General features: G+C 48.7%; 3 protein-coding genes across 3 annotated transcripts; 2 read left to right on the top strand and 1 right to left on the bottom strand.

Annotated features, from left to right (window-relative positions):
• Positions 1–176: 176 nt before the first annotated feature.
• On the bottom strand, positions 177–3,319 carry LOC127304756 (protein kinase STUNTED-like). Its single transcript, XM_071820852.1, has 8 exons — positions 2,951–3,319; positions 2,714–2,832; positions 2,482–2,618; positions 1,882–2,379; positions 1,525–1,773; positions 1,009–1,418; positions 776–928; positions 177–653 (listed from the first exon to the last, which is right to left on the bottom strand). The coding sequence occupies exons 1-8, from the start codon at positions 3,236–3,238 to the stop codon at positions 336–338; spliced, it is 2,172 nt and encodes a 723-aa protein (XP_071676953.1). The 5' UTR covers positions 3,239–3,319; the 3' UTR covers positions 177–335.
• A 4,499-nt stretch (positions 3,320–7,818) lies between these two features.
• Positions 7,819–11,160, top strand: LOC127299651 (chaperone protein dnaJ A7A, chloroplastic). The gene is made up of 7 exons (XM_051329657.2): positions 7,819–8,191; positions 8,454–8,565; positions 8,655–8,712; positions 9,300–9,342; positions 9,565–9,613; positions 9,722–9,802; positions 9,890–11,160. The coding sequence occupies exons 1-7, from the start codon at positions 7,914–7,916 to the stop codon at positions 10,736–10,738; spliced, it is 1,470 nt and encodes a 489-aa protein (XP_051185617.1). The 5' UTR covers positions 7,819–7,913; the 3' UTR covers positions 10,739–11,160.
• Positions 11,161–17,181: 6,021 nt separating this feature from the next.
• On the top strand, positions 17,182–22,243 carry LOC127299650 (F-box/LRR-repeat protein 14-like). The gene is made up of 4 exons (XM_071820851.1): positions 17,182–17,413; positions 18,283–19,773; positions 21,204–21,484; positions 22,074–22,243. Exons 2-4 carry the CDS (start codon positions 18,353–18,355, stop codon positions 22,241–22,243), a joined length of 1,872 nt encoding a protein of 623 aa, XP_071676952.1. The 5' UTR covers positions 17,182–17,413; positions 18,283–18,352.
• The last annotated feature ends 273 nt before the right edge of the window (positions 22,244–22,516 follow it).

Raw genomic sequence — 22,516 nt, 5'->3', positions numbered from 1 at the left:
GGCGTCAGTGTCAGAGTGAAGCTTAGTGAGGAACTTCCCGAGAAGGGCAGAGTTCTGGGCTTGGATAGAGAGGACCCCCAGGCCGCCCTGCTCCTTAGGAACGCAGACATCGTGGGTTCCTAATATGATAATAGTAAAGACTTTAAACTGAATGTACAATCTTTTCTCATTTGATGCTTTGGGGTAGGGTACACAAATGTTGTAAGAAATCAATGAGGACTAACTAGAAGAAACATCAAAACTGGACAAGGGAATTGCATATCCCCATTCGTAACTACCCTCCTAACTGCTCAATATATACACCGAAATGAAAGAATCAAAAGAATGGTTGATATCTACACAAAAATCCTGGGATTCCCGCCATGGGCGGAGCCTCCTTCTTCAGTCAAGCTGGATGACCGGCTCCACCTCCCCTTCATGTACTCCTCAAGCGACATGTTGGCGGGGATGAAGTCGACGCTGCACACGGAAGCAGAGTCATCGTCGTCAACGTCGATGTCAAGCAGCGCGAGTTTGATGTACGATTGGATGTCGATTTTCTCGGAAGAGACGGCCGAGTACTCCTCGCTGTAATCGTCGCCGGTGTCTGACATGCCGAGCTGCGATCTAGCCCAATGGATGGCGTCGCTGTCGCCGTCGAGTAGCTTGATAATCTGGACAAGTTCAGACAAAATGTAGCATGTGAGCAACTGTCGAACCGAGCATAGCTAGCTGAATGACAAGGCCACTAAGCAAAAATTTCCGAAAAAGAAAGCCAGAGATTAAATCTCCTTACATTTGCCATGCTCGGTCGGTGTTGCGGGGCTCGAGTGATGCAGAGCGCGGCGGCCATGGTCATCCTCTCGACCTCGCCGGCATCACCGTCCTCTGTCGGCAGGCTCGGGTCGACGAGCTCCGTTAGCTTGCCTCCTTGCACGACGGAATTCGCCTGATCAAGCACAAATTTGATTACAGAACAATTCAGGAATGTTCCATTTCTTGACGATTAAGACGGTGTCGGATACTCACCCACATCACCAGGCTCTCCTGGCCCTTGGGGCCGCCGGAGCTCACCGGCTTCCTCCCGGAGAGTAGCTCGAGGAGGACGACGCCGAAAGCATACACGTCCATCTTGTCGCTGACCTTGCCGTGCATGAAGTACTCAGGGGCCAGGTACCCGAACGTGCCGGCCACGTCGTCCCCGGTGATCTGCGCCGCCGCGTCGGCCGCCCACAGCGCGAGGCCGAAGTCACAGAGCTTTGGTTCGCAATCTTCAGAGACGAGTATGTTGGAGGACTTGACGTCCCTGTGGATCACCACCGGACGCTCGTTGCCGCCGCCGCCTCCACCGTGGAGATAATCGAGGGCGCGCGCGATTCCGACAGCCACCTTGAATCTCTCCGGCCAACTTAACCGTGAACCCTTCCCTTGTTTCTCACCTGCACATACAGCAACGTCAATCCTCAATTCATTTCATAAACCTCCATGGCGATGGAAGCATTCGGAAACCTGCATTTTGGTTTACTAAATTAAGCATGCACTCACCGTGCAAGATCTCCTCCAGGCTGCCCCTGCTCATGTAATTGTACACCAGCATGAGCTTGCCGTGCTCGGCGCAGAACCCGACGAGGGCCATGGCGTTCCTGTGGTCGATGGAGCTGATGATGTCGATCTCTGCGACGAACTCCTTCAACACCTCATCGGAAGATTTCAGGACCTTCACTGCTAGCTCCCTGCCGTCATCGCAGCGCCCGCTGTAAACCCAGCTCGTGCCGCCTTTCCCGACTAAACTATCTGCACAAAAGCGGATTCAATGGATCATCAGCAGCAGTATTCAGATATCCAAGAACATTGGCTGTCAGTAACGTTCAGAACTGACAGTGAAATGCATTGTCTATGTACCTGAGGAGAAGTTAGAGGTGATCCTCGCAAGATCACGGTAACTGAACATGGTGTACGTTGAAGAGTACTTCTCTCTGATGGAAGCCAACTCCTCCTGAACTTCCTCAGACACTTCCTCGGTCACCGGGGCTGCTGAACCGACCGGCGTCAGCGGTGAGCACCGGCTTGGAAGCCGCATTGCCCACTCAACCACGGACACCTCGGAACACTCGGGCGAGGCAGGCATGATGTCCTTCCTTAGCAGCGGCCACCCGGCAGCCACCTCCGGCAGTTCTCGCCGCTGACTCCTCGCCGCCGGAGTTGCCGGTGCTACCGCCGCCACCTTCCGCGAGATCCGGGCGCTCATTGGCATAGACACGTTCCGCTCCAGCGAGCGGCCATGCCCGATCACCGAGTCATCCCGAGCCTTCTCCCCGACCGTCGCCGCCGCGTCGAGTATCTTCCGGTAGATCATCCGCGGCGTCTCCGCCACCACAGAATAAGTTCTTCGAGGGGACACTGTAACAATTTGAATCTTGTCAGGAAATTTGAACCTGAACCCCAAAAGTCAAAAGGTATGCAATGGCAAAATTCAGAAGAAACTGCATTGGCAGAACATACTTGTGCAGCAGTAGTGGTTCATCTGCTCCTGCGCCGCGTTGCCATGGTACACGATGGCGCCCTTGCTGACTGCGAGAACCGTGCAGCTGCCCGGGACTCTCTTGGCGCAGTACTTGGCGACCGCCGTGGCGCACAATCTGATCGTAGGACGAGAACCGAAACAATGTCACTCGTTTGCAACAAACGAGCCTGTCGATAGATGAACTGCAGACAGTTAGAAATTGTCGCGTACCCAAGAGGTGAGTTCTTCATGACCCCAAGGATGAGCTGCGCGGCGCCGTAGGAGATGGCCTCCTTCACCAAAGCCTTCTTGACGGATGAGCCGTGGCAGACCCTGAGCTCCAGGTTGATCTGATGAAGGAGAGAACGCTGTGAGCACTGAGCAGGCATTGCTCGGACCATACCAAAGAGGCGGGAAGAAGAGAGAGTTGTGCGGTGGCCCAGTTTGAACTTTGAAGTCAAGTAGTACCTGGTTGAGATTGCAGAAGCCGTCGTACGCGGCGAGCACGGAGGCGAGCGAATCGGCGGCGGCTGTGCTCCTCTCCTCCATCCCGAACACGTCGGCGGTGGTGACGTGGAGCGCGACGACGCGGTCGCCGGCGGCGGCGGCCTTGGCGAGCGCCCAGGCGAGCAGCTCCCTCCCGGCCGCGTCCCTCCGGACGGCCACCAGCAGCGTCCTCCCGCCGCCCCAGCCGCGCGCCGGAACTCCCACCGGCGGCGGCGCGCGGATCATCTTCAGGGACGACCTGTGCTTCATACTGGCGGCCGGCGACGGATGAAGAACCACCGGTGCTCTGTTCCCGACCTGCCTCTCCTTCCCCTGCTGCCGAATCTCAAGGTGGTGTTTCAGTTTGTTGGAGGGAGGAAGGGGAATGGCGGTTGCGTTATATACGCGCGTGCGGTTGCGATCGCCGTGGGCCGTGGCATCCAAGCTGGCTGCGCGGGCGACATAGTTTTTTTAAAAATCGGGCGGCGCTGCGCCTGCTTAAGCTGGAAGAAGACCCGCGACTCCATGAGACTTTGAGCTAACAGCGACGGTGGTGGGGAGGAGGTGGCATGGCGTACCGTGTGGGCGCGAGCGACATTGTTTGTTAATTGGGTTTTACTACCAGTCCTGTGCGCTGGGCGCGATCGTTCTCTTTTTACTTCTACAAGCCACAGAGTTGACGAGCTACGTACGTATACAACCTTCCTTGAAGATAGGTTAAACAAATCACGGGCTTAAGTTCTCTGGATGACTAACCTCAGTCCTCAGACCACACAGATTGCGATCGAGCATGTGGACAATGACGGCGAAACCCGGGAAGGTAGCTCGATTGGGAGGATAGGAGGACATTCAGATAGTTCTTGTTTAAGCGGAGGACAATTGTCATTTTTATGTCCCTGCTAAAACTGGATATTTATTGGACACCATGGATTACATGAGACTCTAGCTCAAGCTCCTAAGAACGACATCAGGACTCTAAGAGCATCTTCACCGGCGGCTCCCAAATAGGCACCGACAGGGCACCTGCACTACCGTATGGGGACGCCGGCAGAGCATCTCCTATTTAGGGATGCTGCTCCCACCCCGGCGTCTCCACACGTCAGCCCCGATAGGATTTGAAAGTTAAAATCATATTTTTTAAACGATATTCACACGAAATTTGAACAAAATTTATATAAAAGTAACGCGAATTTAAACTAAAAAACTAAAAAAAACATCTAGCGGCACCGTGAGTCGAATGCGCTGAAGTCCAGGTCGTCGCCGTTGCCGCTGGATGGACCGAAGGACCAGTTGTCGTCCTCGTCGGCCTTCTCCTCCTTTGACGCCGGCAGCTCTGATGGTCCAGCGAGGTCGACGAAGTTGGCGCCGTGGTCCCTAGCGAACAACACCGCCGCCTGCCGCGGGTCCATCGCGATCTTCCGGTAGTCCTCGTCGACGGAGCGGCCGACGATGAAGTTCTGGCCAGGGAACTCCTCCGGGTCGTCGCCGCCACAGAGGGCCGCCTGCGCCTCCTCCTCCATCTCCCACCATTGCTCCTTCTTCGTCGGCGGAAGTGGTGGCGAGGCCGCGGCGTCCACCTCCTTGAGGCGACGGCGGTGGCCCGACCGCGTCGTCCGACGGGCCGGAGTAGAGGACGCGCGCCTCGCCCCGTCGCGGATGACGACGCCTCTAGAAGGAGGGGCAGGCGCGGCCGAGCGCATGGGGGCGACGACTGACGATGATCCGGTGTGTGAGCTTCCGGATGCAGCAGTCCTTTCCGGGCCCTCTGCAGAGTCGGTGCCGCCGGCGCCATGCACGCCCGCCTGCGGGAAGTACATCGGACCGCGTGGCCTGTCGCCGCGGACGTGCTGGCGGAAGCCGTACTGGCGTAGCGTGGTGTCGATGTCGCGGCCGTACTACCAGGCACGACGGCCGATGGTGTTGAAGCGCCGCGGCAGCGGTCGGCCGCCCGCGCGAGCTCGACGGCGCGCTCATCTTCGATACGCCGCTGCCAGGCCGGGCTGTCGATCGCGTTGTCCAGCAAGTTCCTCTCCGCCGGCGTCATCAGGCTCCGCCGTTTCCTCGCGAGGGCTCACATCTGCGTCCTTCCGGTGGCGACGGTGGCATGGGGAAGCTGGCGTTGGAGACGCACCAGCTGTGCGGCAGAACTGTACTGGCACGGGGACGCGGTGCCAGTACAGTACGGCGGCCTCGTCGAGGCTAAGCTGCAATGAGCGGAGCACGCCGGCGCTGCTGCCGCCGGCCTCGTCGGTGTGCGCCATCGTCGGTGGGTGCGTGGGAGGTTTCCGCGGTGGTTGGACGGCGGCGGCTAGGGTTGGAAGGCGGGGAAGAAGAGAAGTGCGCACCGGTGGGGTTTTAAGGGAGGCGACAGATGCACATTGAAGGCGCGTGGGTAAGGAAGGTAGACGCCGCCTGGCCAGTCGCCGCCCTCTTCGCCACTTGGGTTTCCACGCGGGAGACCATTAACACCGACGATCAACATTCCCGCGTCGTTTCCGATGCGAACCGTCGCGTCCTCGCGCTGACAAGGCGCTCCCACCCGCGAATACCGTCGTGCCGCGAGCCGCCGGCTCGCCCGATTCGCGCCCTTCCTCCAAGGGGCCGGCACGGGGTTGCCGGCGCTTCTATTAGGCTCGAAAAAGCGCAGGCGATATTTGGAACGCGCCGGTGAGCCTATTTTCGCTGCCGGGCCTCCAAAACGTTATCAGAACCGCTATCAAGGCCGCCGGTGGAGATGCCTCTAACCAAGCCATGTGACAGATCTACGCCCAGTCCTTGCAAAATGTGCAAAAACATGGCTCACTCTAACTAGCCGTTGATTAACTTTTACAAATGAACAATGTCTACCTTCATCATTAACGAATCCTCAGTTTCTGAAACAAGACTCGGATGAGGAGACTGATCCGGTCTAGCAGCTTGAATCACTGTGATCAGTTGGCTGCAATCTGTGTCAGTGATGGTCGGTAACAGAGTAGTACTTCCTCCGTTTCCTTCTACAAGACGTTTTGCCAAAACATATTGTATTTTTTATTATCTTTGGTGTTCTTTGTATTGCTGATGATGATCAACAATAGATTAGCAGACCTTTTCGCAAAAGACCCTCCATGCAAGGTTTTAGCTTTGATTTCAGAGCTTTTTTTTTTGTATCAACGATGAGCCGAGAAGGTAGCACGATTGGAAGAATAGAAAAGATGTTCCTATAGTTTGTTTGCAAGCGGAGGGGAATTGGCTAGTTTTTTTTTCCTCTACGAGTAAAACTGGATCTTTATTAGACAGCAAGGCTTGCAACATACTCTAGCTCCATTTCACATATTTAAAAGATCTAGTTCAGACTCAAGATCTTCCTCGCAGGCTCGCTACAAGCAGAGAAGATGATGAGAAGGTAAGCCATTGACAGTTGCTTGCCTTTCAAAATAACCTCGGTAGGGAGCATCTTTGCACATTCCTAAGGATCTTGATATAGTCATCTAAAAATGGGATCTTGATATAATTGCACAAGAACCTCTTTGAGCCTTCAACAACCAGAGAGCACATACCGTGTGTCGCTTTGTGTGGTCATGCCAAGCATGCCAAACCACCAACAATATGCTATCAATTCAGAGATGATGATATGCGGGACCTACGAGCCAGCAACATAAACGGTTTGAAGGCGGCACGGGATCGAAAGGAAAAGTCAAGTAGCCAAATATCAGGGGGCAAAAGAAATCCAACAAAAGAAACATTATCGTTCAGAGATGATGATATGCGGGACCTACGAGCCAGCAACATAAACGGTTTGATCGGAGAACGTGAATGAGAGGGCGCGATCGAAAGAAAAAAAACAGTGCTAGAACCGCTGCCATTTGGGCCCTGCAGCCCTGGGGGTGCGGATTTGCGTTCACTTGGCTGGCGCACCCGAGAATTCATCATGCACCAGATCCTGGACCACCATGCGCGACGTTTTCACGATTCCGTGGTGCTAGATGGCCTTAAAAACGAGGATTTTTTTTTTTGATGTACCATGGAAAGAGCAAAAATCGTCAAGGATGGTGCATCAACAACCACGGCCCGACTTAAAATTCCTCCTCCATGCCAACTTTTTGTAATGCTGGTCTAGTTTGGAACATAATCTGAGGTTTGTGTGATAAGCGCACATATTATCAAAGAGGTTGCACTAGTGCCCCCCAATGCCAAATTTACATATCTTTGGTGTAACTTACTCAAAAGAGGCTAAATAAAAAAAATAAACATTAGTTACCTTTTTTTAGAATCTATTTTGGCTTATAGGTGCCATCCAAGACATACTATTTCGAAATGTCTGAAAAAATTAGAAGAAATATTTGGGGTGCAAATCCAGACATTCAGACATTTTATGTTAGCACACAAATTTCACGAAAAAATACATTGCCTTTTCCGTGTCATGTGCAAAAAAAAGACAATTTTCGTTGCTAAAAAAAATAGCTATGCACGTGACATTGTTTTGTCTTTTTTACTCACGAACATGAAATGTTTTTTTCCGTAATACTTTTCTGTGTCAAATGTAGAATATCCAGATGTACAACGATAATTTATAGAATCTTTTAACATTTTAAAATGTATTTTCTATAATAAAAATATATAGACATATGATCAAAATATTTATTCCACGTGTGTATAATCTCACCGAGAGAAGGAGAGAGTGCGGGACAGATCGAGAGACAGCGAGCAGGACCAGAAGAGCCTCGAGTGGCACCACGATGTAAATACTAGGAAGATCAGAACCGTCGGATGGAAGGTCGATGGACGGCAAAGCGCGTGTCCAACAAAAAAAGCAAGAGAGAGAGAGAGAGATAAGGTTTGGGCCAGCCCACCCAGCTACAACCTCTCCCTCGACTCGCTCGCTGCCCACCAAGCTCAAGCTCGCCTCCCCTCCCCCGCCCTGCCCTACCTCGCCGGCGTCGCCACCTCCTCCGGACCCGCCGCCCCCATGCTCCACCCACTGCACCGCCTCCCCGCCGCCCCTTCCCGCCCGACCGCCCACCCGCACGTCTCCCCCGCCCCCTCCCTCCGTCTCCGCCGAGCGGCGAGGACCACGCCGACGACGCCCGTGGTATGCTGCTCCGGTTTCGCCGGTTCGCTGCCTGTACCGAATCATGGGAGCGAATTCGAACCTCGATCCAGATCGATCTATGCGGGCCGGGGTTCCACGGCGGCCCGTGTTAGCCCCGTGTCGATGGATCCGGGGTTCCTGGCATCCAAGAATGGGTACGGTCATCATTCAATATCTTCTATCCCTCTACAGAAATTTCATTCTGGAGTCTGTGGTAGGCAGGTGACATTGACTTTTGACCCATTTATCAAAAAACTAGCAGTTGCCCAGGTAGTTGTAAACTTGTAATTTGCGGTTGGTGACATGAACAGTAAAAGTTGTCCTAGTTAATATTTGAACGACATGTATGATCCTATTATGCCCATTATTCGCTCACAGAAGTACTAGATTAATCTTACTATCCCTGTGTTGGTGCAGTGCCAGGGGCAGAGGTAAACACCTAGTGTCACCCAGTGCTAGCTTAAATCATGCGCCATCACCAAGGTTTCGCCATCGGAGGGGTTCACGGTTTATCGTCCGGGCCGAAGCGGTGAGTTCTTCCTTTTCCGACCTATGTTGCTGATGTCATTGCTTACGAATACTCGATGTCCTGAGTGATGTTACATTTTTGATTGACAGGATTTCTATTCTGTACTTGGCGTGTCAAGAAATTCTAGTAAATCCGAAATCAAGAGCGGTGAGTGTCTTCTGATGGATCGACTTCATGCTGTTTAGTTTGATTTACTATGTCCTAGTTTGTTATTAAGTTTTTGGTTCTGTCCAGTTTAAACCCTCCTGTAGTTATCATCTAGTCCATTATGCCAAATCCTTGTGATGATCAAACATTCAAACTTTCAATTCAAATACTGGTTTAGCTTCAATATGGTCTATGCGCAACATAAATCAGTGCTGCATTATGATATATTATCACTGGTAGACAAATAGCCTGCACCATTAACATGTAGTTGAAAATATTTGTCGTTGGTGTAAAGTATTTCAAGGTGACCTCTAGGTCCATTTTTTGTATTTAGACTCAAAAGTATAATGCATCTTATTTAAAGCTTTAGGAAGCTATTCCATCTCCTGTAATGTAAAGACTATACTAACAACACCTTTACTTCATTTGGAGGTGTGAGTTCACGCTTTTCCTAATTTCACTTTCATTAGCTCATTAGCTGCTACACTTTGTCTTTTAGTATTTCTTTTTTATGGGATTTCTTAGGTTTGTAGTCAGTATTGGAAACATATATGTGTATGTTAGTTCTAAAACATTCCCTGTTCCAGCCTATCGGAAACTTGCTCGGAGCTTTCACCCTGATGTGAACAAGTAAGTTGGCTAATCATTACCTTGTTCCTTTTCAGCTCCTTATAAATCATTTTCAATCTTTCTCTTTTCTCATGGCTTTTACTGCTTGACCTTGCGCTATTCTAATCTTTGTAGACATGTCTTGATTCTTATCTTTTTGTGCATTAGCATTATTCCCATCTAGCTGACCCAAGAACACAATAGCTAGTTCTTATGTTTTTTGTGTTTATTTATTTATTTTAGAGATCCTGGTGCTGAACAAAAGTTCAAGGATATCAGCAATGCTTATGAGGTTAGTCCAACTGGTCATGCAGGAAACCCTGAAGTTCCATCTATCTATGTCTTCTGTTGTAGGAAGTGCACATTTCTTCAGCTAACATGAAGATGGTTGCTGTTATAGGTTTTGTCTGATGATGAGAAGCGAGCAATCTATGACAAATATGGAGAAGCTGGTCTGAAGGGCTCTGGCATGGGAACAGGAGTAAGTTGTCCAATTCACAAGTTTGATCAACATTCTTTTTGTTTGTAGCTTTGGTCTAACAATCATATAAACATTTTCGCCCTGCAGGATTACTCAAACCCATTTGATCTCTTTGAGTCATTATTCGAAGGGTTTGGTGGAATGGGTGGAATGGGCGGCGGCCGTGCTGCTCGTAACAGACCAATGCAAGGTGATGATGAGAGCTACAATCTGGTACTTAATTTCAAAGAAGCAGTGTTTGGCGTGGAGAAAGAAATTGAGATAACCAGACTGGAAGGCTGTAATACGTGTGATGGAACTGGCGCCAAGCCTGGCACAAAACCTACCACGTGTAAAACTTGTGGTGGTCAGGGCCAGGTAGTCTCCTCCACAAGAACACCGCTTGGAATATTCCAGCAGGTGTCCACTTGCAATACCTGCGGTGGCACTGGTGAGTTTGCCACCCCATGCAAAACCTGTGGGGGTGATGGCCGAGTGCGCAAGACAAAGAGGATCAGTCTGAAGGTCCCTGCTGGAGTCGATTCTGGAAGCAGGTTGAGGGTCCGTTCAGAGGGGAACGCTGGTCGGAGAGGAGGCCCGCCTGGAGACCTTTACGTTTTTATTGATGTTCTCTCTGATTCTGTTCTCAAGCGAGATGGGACAAACATTCTCTACACATGCAAGGTTTCTTACATTGATGCAATTCTTGGGACAACCGTCAAGGTCCCCACTGTTGATGGGGTAGTTGACCTGAAGATCCCCTCTGGGACTCAGCCAGGCACAACTCTGGTAATGTCCAAGAAAGGTGTCCCACTTCTTGGGAAGTCCAATGCTCGCGGAGACCAGCTAGTACGTGTCCAGGTTGAGATTCCAAAGCGTCTAAGCAGCGACGAGAGGAAGCTGATTGAAGAGCTTGCAAACCTTAACAAGGCTGAACCTGCAAACAGCAGGAGATGATGATCGCATCAGGCTTGGCTGGTTTTGTGCTTATGCGATAGGCAATTTTGATGCAAATTGCAGTGACGAAGTTACAATTGGAGTTGTAATTGTAGGAATTCTGTGCTCATTCTGCACACAGTGCCCTGGAGGGGGGAACTGTAGGAGATAAAGCCATGTCTGTATCTTCATTTTAAGCTATAGAAAGGTAGGTCGCCGCAAATCACCAAATGGATGGTGAACTTTTTGCAATAGCCCGTCGTATGCTTTGGCCGAGCTTATTAGCCTATTTTTTGACAATACGTTTCTTATATCTTTGGAAACCTTGGGAGAACTGTTCACTAGTTTGTTGCAGAAATGCCGGACCATTCTGAACATTCTGTAAGCAGTAAAGGGAAAATTGTTGCGAAATTTAGTGTTTGTATGAATTTGGGGATTTGTTACGAGACACACCCATCCTAGCTGATGATTTGAAACTGTTTATTTTATGTGCCTGCCCTTCATGCAGGCATTGTTATCACCTGTAAATGGTGCTTACAACATCAACATGTTCCTTACTCGAGTAATTTTGTTTCTTCGTCAGATAGTACTTCATGTATTTAGTAGAGTGTAACCTTGATTGAATATGCAATCTCATCGGTTGTTCTGGTTTCTTCTCCGGATCTTTGATCTGCTAAGTTGCCGACAGCCCCTGACAGGTATGCTATTTCCAGGGCGTGAGATGGTTCTTACACAAAAGCTTGTGGTGCATCAATTCTCTCTCGACCACCCGTGGTATTAAAGCTATCCAACAAATTACGGCTAACTAACAAGTTAATTCCTTTGGAAAACTGAAGAAAGATGGAAATACTGCAGTACTGCACCAAGCACACAACCGCATGGTTTGGACTCCTCCAAGTGATTTTCTGAAAATTGACAGGGACGGAGCATTCAGACTGTCTTGTCGATCAGGTGGATGAGGCTTTAGCATAAAAGAGAATCGACGTGCTGTGCTGGAAGCAGGAGCTGGACATGTGCTGAATGCCTGAATGTAGCTGATCCTTTGCGTGGAGAGCCACTGGCCATTTTCTCTCTATCAAGCAGTCATCGAAATTCATCGAAAAAAATGTCATCAAAATTGGGCTGTCAGAGTCATTCTGATGACGGGCAGTAGTTATTGAAGCGGTCACTACGTATGCTCATGACTACTCCAACCTGGGTATGCTGTTCAAAATAATTTAAAGGCCGTAATGTGTTCATCTTTTCGATCATGTAAAGCTTAAATCTGCTCACGGGTTTGTAAGGGCCCGTTTGGTAGCCTGGGTGAGTTTTTCGTCTCATTGGGTCAGAATGAAACGCACATCTCGGTTTGATACGAGTTTCGGGTAAAAAAAGTCACTTTGTTTGACAGCCTAGGTTGCATCAGTTGGTACCTAAGTGTCACATTTCACTTTGTTTGGTTGGTCGCATGCTTTTCCTAACCTCATCTATATGACAACATGGTAATCTTACCTTACCCATCACAAGCATCAGTACGTCGGCGATCACGAAACCAGACACCACCATGACACCATCGTTCACGCCGGTCACAAGCATCAGCAAGTCGCCGACCACGAAACCGAACACCACCATCACACCGCCGTTCACGCCGGTCACAAGCATCACCATGTCGCTGACCACAAAGACAAACATCACCATGTTGCCACCAATGACGAGGTACCCGTTGAAGTGGCAACCATGAACGGAGTGTTGCTCCGGGGGCTGGCCCGAGGATGCTTTGAGAAGCGGTTCGTGTAAGAACACGGAGGATCCCATGCAATCCCATGCAACCAAACGAACCGAGAATTATGGGCCCGATGCGAGGCAAGGGGTTTCTAGGCTACCAACATGCCTTAAATATTTCATCACAGTATTTAGCTGCGTTTGGTGTGAGTTTGGAGTGGGAAACCATCCAAATATGTTCTACCTTATACCCACCACGTAGTGTTGTCAATATTTTCGGCAAATGGCTGAATGGTGTGAATACTAGGTTTAAGCGTCTTATTAGGATGAGAGCGATTGCCCTTTTTTTGGTCGATGTGGCTATGCAGAAATGACAAGGTTTTTAATAATGTTTATTCTTCTCTTATGCAGGTCATATACCGGTGCACAGCTACGCTCCGTTCATGGTTGCCACTTCAGCGGGTGGAGCATCGAGACCTCTCTACGGAGGTGTCTTCACGGTTGGAGGATACAGCGAGGGATATTTTTTTCCCAACATGGGTGACAACGTGATCTGCGCCTATATCCACCTAGCTAGATGTTTTGCATTTCAATAACTTTAAGTACTTGTCGTGTGTTTCGTTAGAGATTTTGTAATAACTATAATTGTACGGTTGTGTGCATCGTAACTATGCAGAGGCCGAATCTATTGCTCAAAGTAATAAAGTGGCTATTATCGAAAAAAATCCAATAGATGAAATTAGGTGGTGTTATTAGGGTTGTCCATTTTCCTAAAACTTGTGACCTTAGGTGATGTTTTGTGGAAAATACTAATAGCCCAAAGGAAAGGGACCCACTCCACAAGTGATTACAGTGAAGCTCTTATATGTTATTAGCTAGAATTATTTGCATCTTAGTTTTGTAATCTTGAAAATTATATGCGGGACTTGATTGCTATTAGATCTTATTGCATTATTCTTTTGGCAAATCTGAAACTTTTTTTTTCAATTTACGTTTTGAGAAAACCATGGGATTGTGTGTTTAAAGTTTCTTGGAAAACCTTTTTTTGATGGATCTCAAAGTTCCATACGATAGCTTGATTGGCTCTACTTTTGCACAACTCAGTACACGCTCCAAGGCTTCAAGTTCAACTGCTCCTGTAAATTGAAATATCCAATGTTGAGCGTAAAATTCGAAAAACAATCTACAAAATGATGAAAGACACTGGTAGACCCGGAAGAACTGCAGGCATGCAGCCAAAAAAAAAAGAGATTGGATCAACACTGCCTGCTAGGCATCATACATGTACTAGAATAAATGAGGCGCGGTTTAGTATGGGCTGAGATTTATCGACTCCTAAATCAAGATTTACTGATTTAGAGATACCAGTATAATCTGTTCAAATCTAGCAGCTTAATTTTTGCACAAGGAGGTTGGAAAGACCCATAAACAAAACACTAGACACGATAAATCAAACATTTACCAACACCTATAAAAAACAACTTAAAGGCTCCTTGGTCTCGACGGAGGCGAAGGTCCCGCGACACATGTAGCTTGTTTTGATATCGGCGACCACCGTCCCCTGGCTCCTCCCGCCTGACATGGGTATACCATATCGGGCTATGAGCGTTGCAATCCCTGGTACAAAGCCCATGAAGGAATAGATGAAAGCCCATGAAGAAGTCCGGAGAAATCCGAAGGAATCTCATTAGGAAAGATAAGTCTATATCGGGTGAACCAACATGAAATGTAACTCGACCTCGAGGTGGACTCAGAGACCCAGTCCGCTATATATGGGCTGGGAGGAGAGATCGAATCAGACCAAACACCCCTGTAGCCTAGTTCCACATATCGTAATCACGATTCTCCCTTGATAGTAATATCCGTCGGCTGCCTAAGTTTGGCTGATCGGTCTGTTGATTCGCCGGTTCACCGGTGTCCTCCTTCCTAAAACCCAAGTCCATCATAATAGGCACTGTCGATGTTAACCCTTTGTTATTGGCGCCATCTGCGGGAAACTTGGACACTGGAAACACGAACTCGACGACCTCTTCTTCAAGCAAAAACTCGACTAGATCGAGGGATCAGGTGCGCTTCAAATCGACAATTTTTTGTCTCTACGAAGACACATGGCTTCTTTCCTCCATTGTTGGGCATGAACCATGGTCAGAACCTGGGCCGCATTGTCTCAATCAATATCTAAGGACCCGATTGTTTTTTTATTCTGTTTAATGGCTTTTGTGTAAAATATGGATCTCTTCGTAATTTATATTTTCAGCATTGTAAAGATAGACCCGGGCCACCAAACACATACCAAAATATCAGTTCAACTTATGCTGAGAGATTTTCGGTAGACCCGAACTATCAAACACACCCTAATAGGAAAACCTTATGTTTCCAACTAAGACACGAGAGTTGGATTATATTATAAACTCCTTAGCGATTGGATTGGCCTCACGATTCGTGATTGCAAATGGATCGCAACTCAGAAAATTATTTACGTAATACAAAGTAATTGTTCATGGAGTAAAAAATTTAATTGTTCATGACGCAAAATATATACGAAACTATTTGTTCATGATGTAAAAAAATGTTCAACAAGTACTTTTTTATTAGAAAGAAAAAAGATATGCAGTGTCACAAAGCTGAACGAACACGTTCTCGTCTTAACCTAATGGTTACAGTGTGTATGCTATGTTAGTACTCGGTCTAAATTGCAAAGATCTATTAAGCTCTAAAGGTTACTTAAATATGAATGCCGTATGTTGTGGCGCTTGTTTACTCCGGCTTGAGGGAGCTCTTGTAGCCCTACACAATGAATGGTGTTTGTCATCCAACAAGAGTATATGTAGCACAAATGAGGAGAAGTTATTTATTTATTATGTGATCAATGTTGAGAGTGTCCACTAGTGAAAGTATGATCCCTAAGCCTTGTTTCCAATACTGCAAACACCGCTTACTTACTGTTATACTGCATGTTTACTCGCTGCCATATTTATTTCAGATTGTTATTACCACTCATATTCATCTATACCACCTGTGTTTTACTATCTCTTTGCCGAACTAGTGCACCTATACATCTGACAAGTGTATTAGGTGTGTTGGGGACACAAGAGACTTCTTGTATCTTAATTGCAGGGTTGCTTGAGAGGACTATCTTTGACCTCTACCTCCCTGAGTTCGATAAACCTTGGGTGATTCACTTAAGGGAAACTTGCTGCTGTTCTACAAACCTCTGCTCTTGGAGGCCCAACACTGTCTACAGGAAAAGAAGCGTGAGTAGACATCAGTGCTACCGAGCGGGCATCGCCTAATCCGTGGCCGTCACGGCACAACTGGTCGTCGTGGAGCTTGATGGCGGCCCTTGGCGACGCCATCTCACGACGCGACGCAGCAGCACCCCTGCGCGGTGCCTCCTTCTAGCACGGCGCCGCAGCCTTCTCACACCCACGGGCGCGCGACTCGCTGCAGGAGCTAGCCCGCGTGACACAAGCGCCGCGTCCCCGATCCTTGCGCGTGGTTCCATGGCAGCCTGGCACACGCTCACGGTGGCCGATGGCACCGTCATCCACGCGGCGACCTAGCCCATTTTCGTTCACCCTCTTCCTCGTAGGCTTGTCGCCGTCGTCAGGCGAGCGTGACCTTGGAAGATGGGAGAGTGAGCACTCCCTTAGCATGTGCCCCACCTCGCCGCAATGGAGGCACGTCAGCCTCGTCGTGCAATCGACGACGCGGTGTCCCGGATATGTGCATAGCAAGCACAAACCTTGGAACTCTGCTTAGGCGTTGGTGTCACGCCCTAGGCACACCACCTTCGCTGCCACCTTCTTGCTGCCGCGGCCCCTGGCGCGCTTGCGGGTGACGTTTGTGGGGTCCTCTCACGGTGCTTCTTCTCCATCCTCGAGCGGGTACTCCGAATCATCGAGCTTGTCGATGGCTGCACGCCCCTCCTCGCAGAAGATTTTCGAACGCACCTCCAGGCGTGCCCGGGAAGACCCCCGTTCATCAACTAGTGCCACCGCTCGCCCACCGGCTGAACGCGGGGTTTCCTCAGAGTCAGATCCACGCCCACCGCGTCACAACTTTCCCACCGGCAAGCGCGTAGCATTACGAACACGGGATTTCCTCCGAGTCAGATCCATGCCCACCGTGCCTCCTATCCTCGTGACAACGCGGGCTCGCCACTAGGGAGGGGGAAGGGGACAGGGAGGGGGTAGGGGACGGAGGGTCCATGGCCAACCGACGGGTAAAGGGAAGGGGCCCCTGTGCTCGAGCACTCTCCCTTTGCGCTCTCGCTCTGCACTCCTATTTTTTCTTTTAAAATGATTGATTGCTATTTTTAATGTGTAACTTTTCTTAGAACACATGGAAGGATTTGGTTTTTGATTGAATGCCTAATTTAATGTTCAAGATTTCTATTTTTTTTACGAAACACAGTACAAAAGCATACACTCATAAATATGCATACACTCACCTCTATGAACGCACGCACACAAACACATGTTACCCATATGAGCACCTTTAAGAGCCTGAGTTCAAAAAACTGATCCGGCGAGTCTTGTAACACAGTATATTCTACCTCTATAAGCACCTCGGAAAGACTAAGTCTATTCGGCTGGTCTTCGAGACCTAGTCATGGTAGTTGACGTGTCGGTTTGTAAAAAGATACGAGTATAAAACTAGTAGATTGTCCATAACCAAATACTCCAGAGGAAAATAATGGCTCAATTTGTTTTTTAGGGGAAAATAATGGCTCAAATGTTAACACTACGTCGAGTGTGAGAAGCCAGCAGCCCAGCACAAGGTTCCAGGGCTTGGCCCGTGTGAGCGTGGCGCCGCTACAGCTCGCCTTAGGCGGCACGACCCATCCTCTAGAGACGAAGGGCGTTGCGAGCGAGACTAGGGTTTACACTCTCCGCCGCTGCGGACTAGGCTGATCGATCGAGCGGCGGCGAAGTTCCCCTCCTACGTTCTATTCCCTATCGCCGCTGTTACTACCTCCCAGCCGTGCTGAAGGTACCGCCGTTTCTTGGTTCTCCTGCCCCCTCTTCGTTGGTTCCCCATCGACATGTACATGGTTTGCTTTTTTCGATTCGCTTTCTTGATTGAGACTTGCCAGAGGGAAACCGGCAGCATCATCCATTTTAGTTGTAAAGCCATTCTCCTAGGTAGAAAGCATGTTTTTTTGTGATGGAATATTAGCCTAGGTTGCAGTAAACAGTAGTATTAATTTCTAGTTGAACAGGTACTAGATCGAGTGGTATCTACTGATGGACAACGCCCTGTGGACTCATCGGGGTAGGATTTATAGGGACACGCTCTGGCTATGGCCTGATCACCTAACTTCTCTTCATGCGAATTTGTAGCCACCAATTTCAGGAATATTTACAGGTGGGGATCCTCCCCCCCTGAAGATCTAAAAAACAAAGCTGGGCATTATATAGTAAGAAATCGTATCTAATTCGTTTTTGTTTAAATCCCTACTTTCTTGCCTGGGAACTACAAGTGCTAATTTTCATGTGATTAATTCGGTGCCTCCAAATAAGTTGGTTCAGATTCAGCACATGAGTCTTATCTTGTAGAGTTGCTTGTGCCAATGACTCAATTTTTCTTTGCATTCTCTTCGGTTGTTATTCTGGTTCTGCTACTTATAGCAGTTGTATCAGTTAATGACGGGCTTGTAGCTTCATTGTGTCTTACTAGCAATGTATAGTTAGATAAGGTGCTAGCTACTGCAATAATTTAATTAATGTCCCTTATGAATAATGAACAAGTTTTTGATGAATAGAGTAAATGCACAAAGTTCATCAGTATATTCTATATTCTTCATAATGTGTGTTGCCAGCATGATCTCCATGCTCACATGCTTTGTTCTGATATCATAGGTTTTAGTCCAGCTCTTCGGTTGTTTTCTAAACCTTGATACTACCTGATTCGTACAGCTGAATTCGCTTGATGGAGGACCTACCAGAGGCTCTGGTGACAGAGATTATCAAGAAAATCACTAGGACAAGTGATCTGAATTCTCTCTCCCTTGTGTCAAAGCAGCTCTACAAGACAGAGGGGAATCAAAGGGGTGCTATCCGTGTTGGTTCTGGTCTTTGCACTGCTACAGAAGCACTGACATCATTATGTGCCCGGTTCCCAAATTTGCGGAAAGTGGAAATCGATTACTCTGGTTGGATACCTGGACATGGCAATCAGTTGGATAACAAAGGCCTCTTTGTATTTTCATCTCAATGTTCCTCGCTGATTGACCTCACCTTAAGCTTCTGCTCATACATCGATGACTCTGGGCTTGGTTGTTTAGCTTATTGCAAGACATTGGTGTCTCTCCGGCTGATCTCTGCACCACAAATAACATCAATTGGGCTTTTTTCGGTTGCAGTTGGTTGCACGGGTCTATCTGCTCTCCACCTTATTGATTGCGAGAAAATCGGCAGCGTAGAGTGGTTGGAATACCTTGGTATGGATGGGTCGTTGTATGAGCTTGTAGTGAAGAATTGCGAAGGAATCAATCATCATGACCTCCTAAAGTTTGGTTCAGGTTGGATGAAGCTCCAGAAGTTTGAGTTTGAGAAGAAAAGAAAAAGATTTGATCGTCTTCCAGGTGATAAGGTCTATGACCCCTTGTACGATGCTCATAGCATGGATATATATGACTTTTGCTGCGAGAGTTTGAAGGATTTAAGGTTGGCGCATATTGAAACTTGGCCAGAAATAGGACTTCGTGTTGTCCTAGGGAAGTGTAAAGCATTGGAGAACCTTTGCCTTCAGTATGTCCGTGCCCTAAATGACAATGACATAATTGCATTATCCCGGAGCTGCAGCAACCTTAAAAGCATCTCACTTTGGCTCAACCTTCAGCGCTACTATATTGACGACGGTTATTGTGAAACCAGGATGTCATTTACTGATAACTGCCTTTACGCTCTAGCCCAAAACTGTCGTATGCTTCAGACCGTAGACCTCAAATTTGAAGGATGTTTTTCTGGCTGGCCATCAGAAATAGGATTCACACAGAAGGGTTTTCTGGTGCTTATTCAGTCCTGCCCAATTCGTGTTCTCGTGCTAAACACCGCCAACTTCTTGGATGACGAGGGGATGAAGGCCCTCTCATCCTCACCACATCTGGAGACACTTGAGCTTATATTTTGTCCTGCTGTAACTGATGCTGGGATACGCTTCATTGCGCAGAACTTATGCTTGAGAAATCTCACACTACGGGTGTGTCATGGGGTGACTGATGTTGGAGTGGCTGAACTGGGACGTGAACATATGTTAGAGTCTTTGGTCATTGAGTATTGTGGTGAAATCTCTCTGCAAGCTGCGCAGGGTGTTGCTAAGTCGGTTCACTACTCCAGCGACTATTCAGTGTTAGTTAATCTAGTGTGCGAAAATATGTTGTAGAACCTGCGGACGCACCTCCCCCATATCTGACCTTCGATTCTACATCCGGAGCCGTCCACTACTTGTACATTCCCACGTAGCAACTTCGCCTATGTATACCCGACGGTGTATTTCTGCATGTACCAGCCAAAGTACAGGGAAACAGTGTAAGACAGACATGACGTCAGCGCCCTGGTAGGTGCAGCAATTAACTTCCCTTGCAGCTCCATCACAATCCCCTCCCTCTCATTTTCTTCTTCCCTGTACAGAACGCGAACGATTGCGGTGGTTGTCTAATTTCCTTTGCTGACTACTTATTTGAGGATTGCTAGACCACCCAAAAAAATCCAGTTGTTTTTGGTTGTATTCCATTTAAAGTTTTGTACTCGCCTGTACATTCCATGGGACGGGGCAGCAAGGGGAGACAACGGTTTTTTGGTCTGCGTCCGAGCTAATTATGGTTAATCCGAAGTGCAGGAAATGTGTTTTTTAAATCAATGTGGACGGAGGACTCGGGTTTCTGGGATCTAGTTTTTTCGTTAGTGATTGTAGATTTTTGTAAAGGGCGTTCGGTTTTGGTTGCATGTGTGGAAATGTGGTTGTAAAATTCGGTACATTTCAGCATGTTCACCCAACAAAAAATGGTATCTGCAGGAACACTACCAGGGGGAAACTAGGGACTGCCTCATACCCAATTCTCCCATCCATTTGTTGCTCGCTTCAGGATTTTTCTGGTGTGCTCCGATGTCAGCAGATTTCTCTTCTTGAGGGGAGGTAGGAGACAATGCTGGGGCCGAGCTTAATTGCTAGTTTGCTACAGCGTCATCACATTGGCAACATCATTTACGCATCATAAATTCGAGGGGCTAGAGGACGATGCTGTCCCGGGCTGTACCCATGACGCCAGCACCTAGAGATTAAATGCGTAGCCTACGGGTATCCTTATACACCAGGCTTGTATTCTCGATTTTTTCCATTGGTTCGCTACAGATTCGTTACCTTGTCCACACATCGCAAAGCATCTACTGGACAGCCAGATATGGGGGAGGTGCGAGGATGAGAGCCAAAAGTGCGGGTCAATCTAGTGTGTCAGTAATAAGTAGTGTGTCAGTAATAAGTGTTAAATTCAGTCTTCGTCAGTTTGGTCAGTTAGGTCAGTTAGTTGTTCCGTCAGCTATTTGCTAGGAACATATAGGATAGGATTTGGTCTTTGTTTTCTGATCCGATCCTTGCGTTGTGAGCTCGTGTGCTCGGTCGTGGGATGGCACGATCAGTATGGGCAACGTGTGAGCAGGCACGATCGTTGCTTTGCTGAATAAGGAAGAAGCGAACATAAAAGTTGTAGGCATTACACAGCAACAAACTCCCTGTCATTTTCTCCTCTCTGTTTGTGCACTAGTTCGTGAGTGTGATCGAGAGAGAAGAAAGGCTACAAGTGGTATCAGATCCTGCCGATCCAGGACGCCGCCACCAAAGAGGGACACGTCGGCGGGGAAGAAGCCCAAGACACGGCGTCCGGGTCGGGATCAAAGTCCCCGAGGTGCACCTCTCTCTCACCAGGTCGCCGTGGTCGCGGGCAGCACCATGGGCGCGAGCTGGCGCCGACGCTGACACGCACCAACTACGCGGATTGGGCCATGCTCATGCGCGTCCAGCTGCAAGTCCACGGGCTGTGGGTGATATGGATATCCGGGCCTAGTACTCTAGGACAGCCATTGATATGATATTTGGGTCTAAGGTTGTACCAGTAGTTTATTATAATCTTGTTATTAGGAGATAATAATGTAGCCAGGTCATGCTGTGGGCCATCTAGGGTTTTAATAGAGTCTATTTGACTTGGGCCTGTCCAAGTCGAATTAGGGTTAGGCCCATGAGTGGGCGCCCCAACCCAATAGGGGTTGGCCGGCCGGCCACCCTCCCCCTCATATAAGGAGGTGGGGCGGCTAGGGTTTGGGTAGTCTAGTTTTGATTCAAGTTATGTAGAACCTTGGGTTCCTCCAGTATCACCATCCCTGCGGGGTTGGCCCTATGACGGCGTCACGGACGTTCGTCTAGTTATCCAATAAAGATGTATGAGTTCTTGAGTTGTCAAGAGTAATCATATGTGCTTGAGTATCCTTGAATCTGTCGAGGAAGTTCAAGATCTATCGGTCCTATGGAACATCAAAGTGCATCGTGAAAGATCGGGAAACTAATCCTCATCAGTGGGAAGCCGTGAACGAGGGCGACTGCGACGAGCACGACGATCGCGCCGCTCTGTCGGCTCTACTGTGAGCCTTGCCGCCAGAGCTGGTGCGCGTCCTCGCCGCCAAGGACAACACCAAGGCGGCGTGGGACACGATCAAGACACTGCGCGTCGGAGCGGAGCGCGTGCGCGACGCCAAGGCTCAGACGCGCCGCCGCGACTATGATCGCCTCGCGTTCAAGGACGACGAGACGGTGGAGATGAAAGTATAGAGATGGTAAACCTAGAGGGGGGGTGAATAGGTTTCTACAGATTTTAATTCTTTCTTTGCAATATTAGGCTTTGCGGAATATAGAGGTGAGCCTAATGCAAACTAGGTGAAGCAACCTATATGAGGATACACTAACTCGAGCACGAAGGCTCTCACAGGCAGTTAAATCACAAGTAAGGAGTTCGGTTAGAGATAATCGATAGCACGCGGAGACGAGGATGTATTCCCGTGTTCCCTTGCTTTGCAACAAGGTACGTCACGTTTGGAGGAGTGG

This window comes from Lolium perenne, chromosome 5, assembly GCF_019359855.2.
Source record: "Lolium perenne isolate Kyuss_39 chromosome 5, Kyuss_2.0, whole genome shotgun sequence".
In the NCBI taxonomy this organism is placed as follows: domain Eukaryota; kingdom Viridiplantae; phylum Streptophyta; class Magnoliopsida; order Poales; family Poaceae; genus Lolium; species Lolium perenne.
Note: the sequence above shows the minus strand (reverse complement) of the source record. Positions and strands in the feature narration are given on the sequence as shown.

Excerpts from the sequence above, each read along its gene's own strand:
- LOC127304756 (XM_071820852.1), bottom strand. The coding sequence starts at position 3,238 with ATGAAGCACAGGTCGTCCCTGAAGATGATCCGCGCGCCGCCGCCGGTG. Across the intron at positions 1,774-1,881 it reads CACCTCTAACTTCTCCTCAG|ATAGTTTAGTCGGGAAAGGC; the intron begins GTACATAGACAA and ends GCTTTTGTGCAG. Across the intron at positions 654-775 it reads ACCGACCGAGCATGGCAAAT|ATTATCAAGCTACTCGACGG; the intron begins GTAAGGAGATTT and ends GAACTTGTCCAG.
- LOC127299651 (XM_051329657.2), top strand. The coding sequence starts at position 7,914 with ATGCTCCACCCACTGCACCGCCTCCCCGCCGCCCCTTCCCGCCCGACC. Across the intron at positions 8,192-8,453 it reads TTCCTGGCATCCAAGAATGG|TGCCAGGGGCAGAGGTAAAC; the intron begins GTACGGTCATCA and ends GTGTTGGTGCAG. Across the intron at positions 8,566-8,654 it reads TTATCGTCCGGGCCGAAGCG|GATTTCTATTCTGTACTTGG; the intron begins GTGAGTTCTTCC and ends TTTGATTGACAG.
- LOC127299650 (XM_071820851.1), top strand. The coding sequence starts at position 18,353 with ATGGAGGACCTACCAGAGGCTCTGGTGACAGAGATTATCAAGAAAATC. Across the intron at positions 19,774-21,203 it reads TACTCCAGCGACTATTCAGT|AGAGAAGAAAGGCTACAAGT; the intron begins GTTAGTTAATCT and ends AGTGTGATCGAG. Across the intron at positions 21,485-22,073 it reads GATATGGATATCCGGGCCTA|AGCTGGTGCGCGTCCTCGCC; the intron begins GTACTCTAGGAC and ends CCTTGCCGCCAG.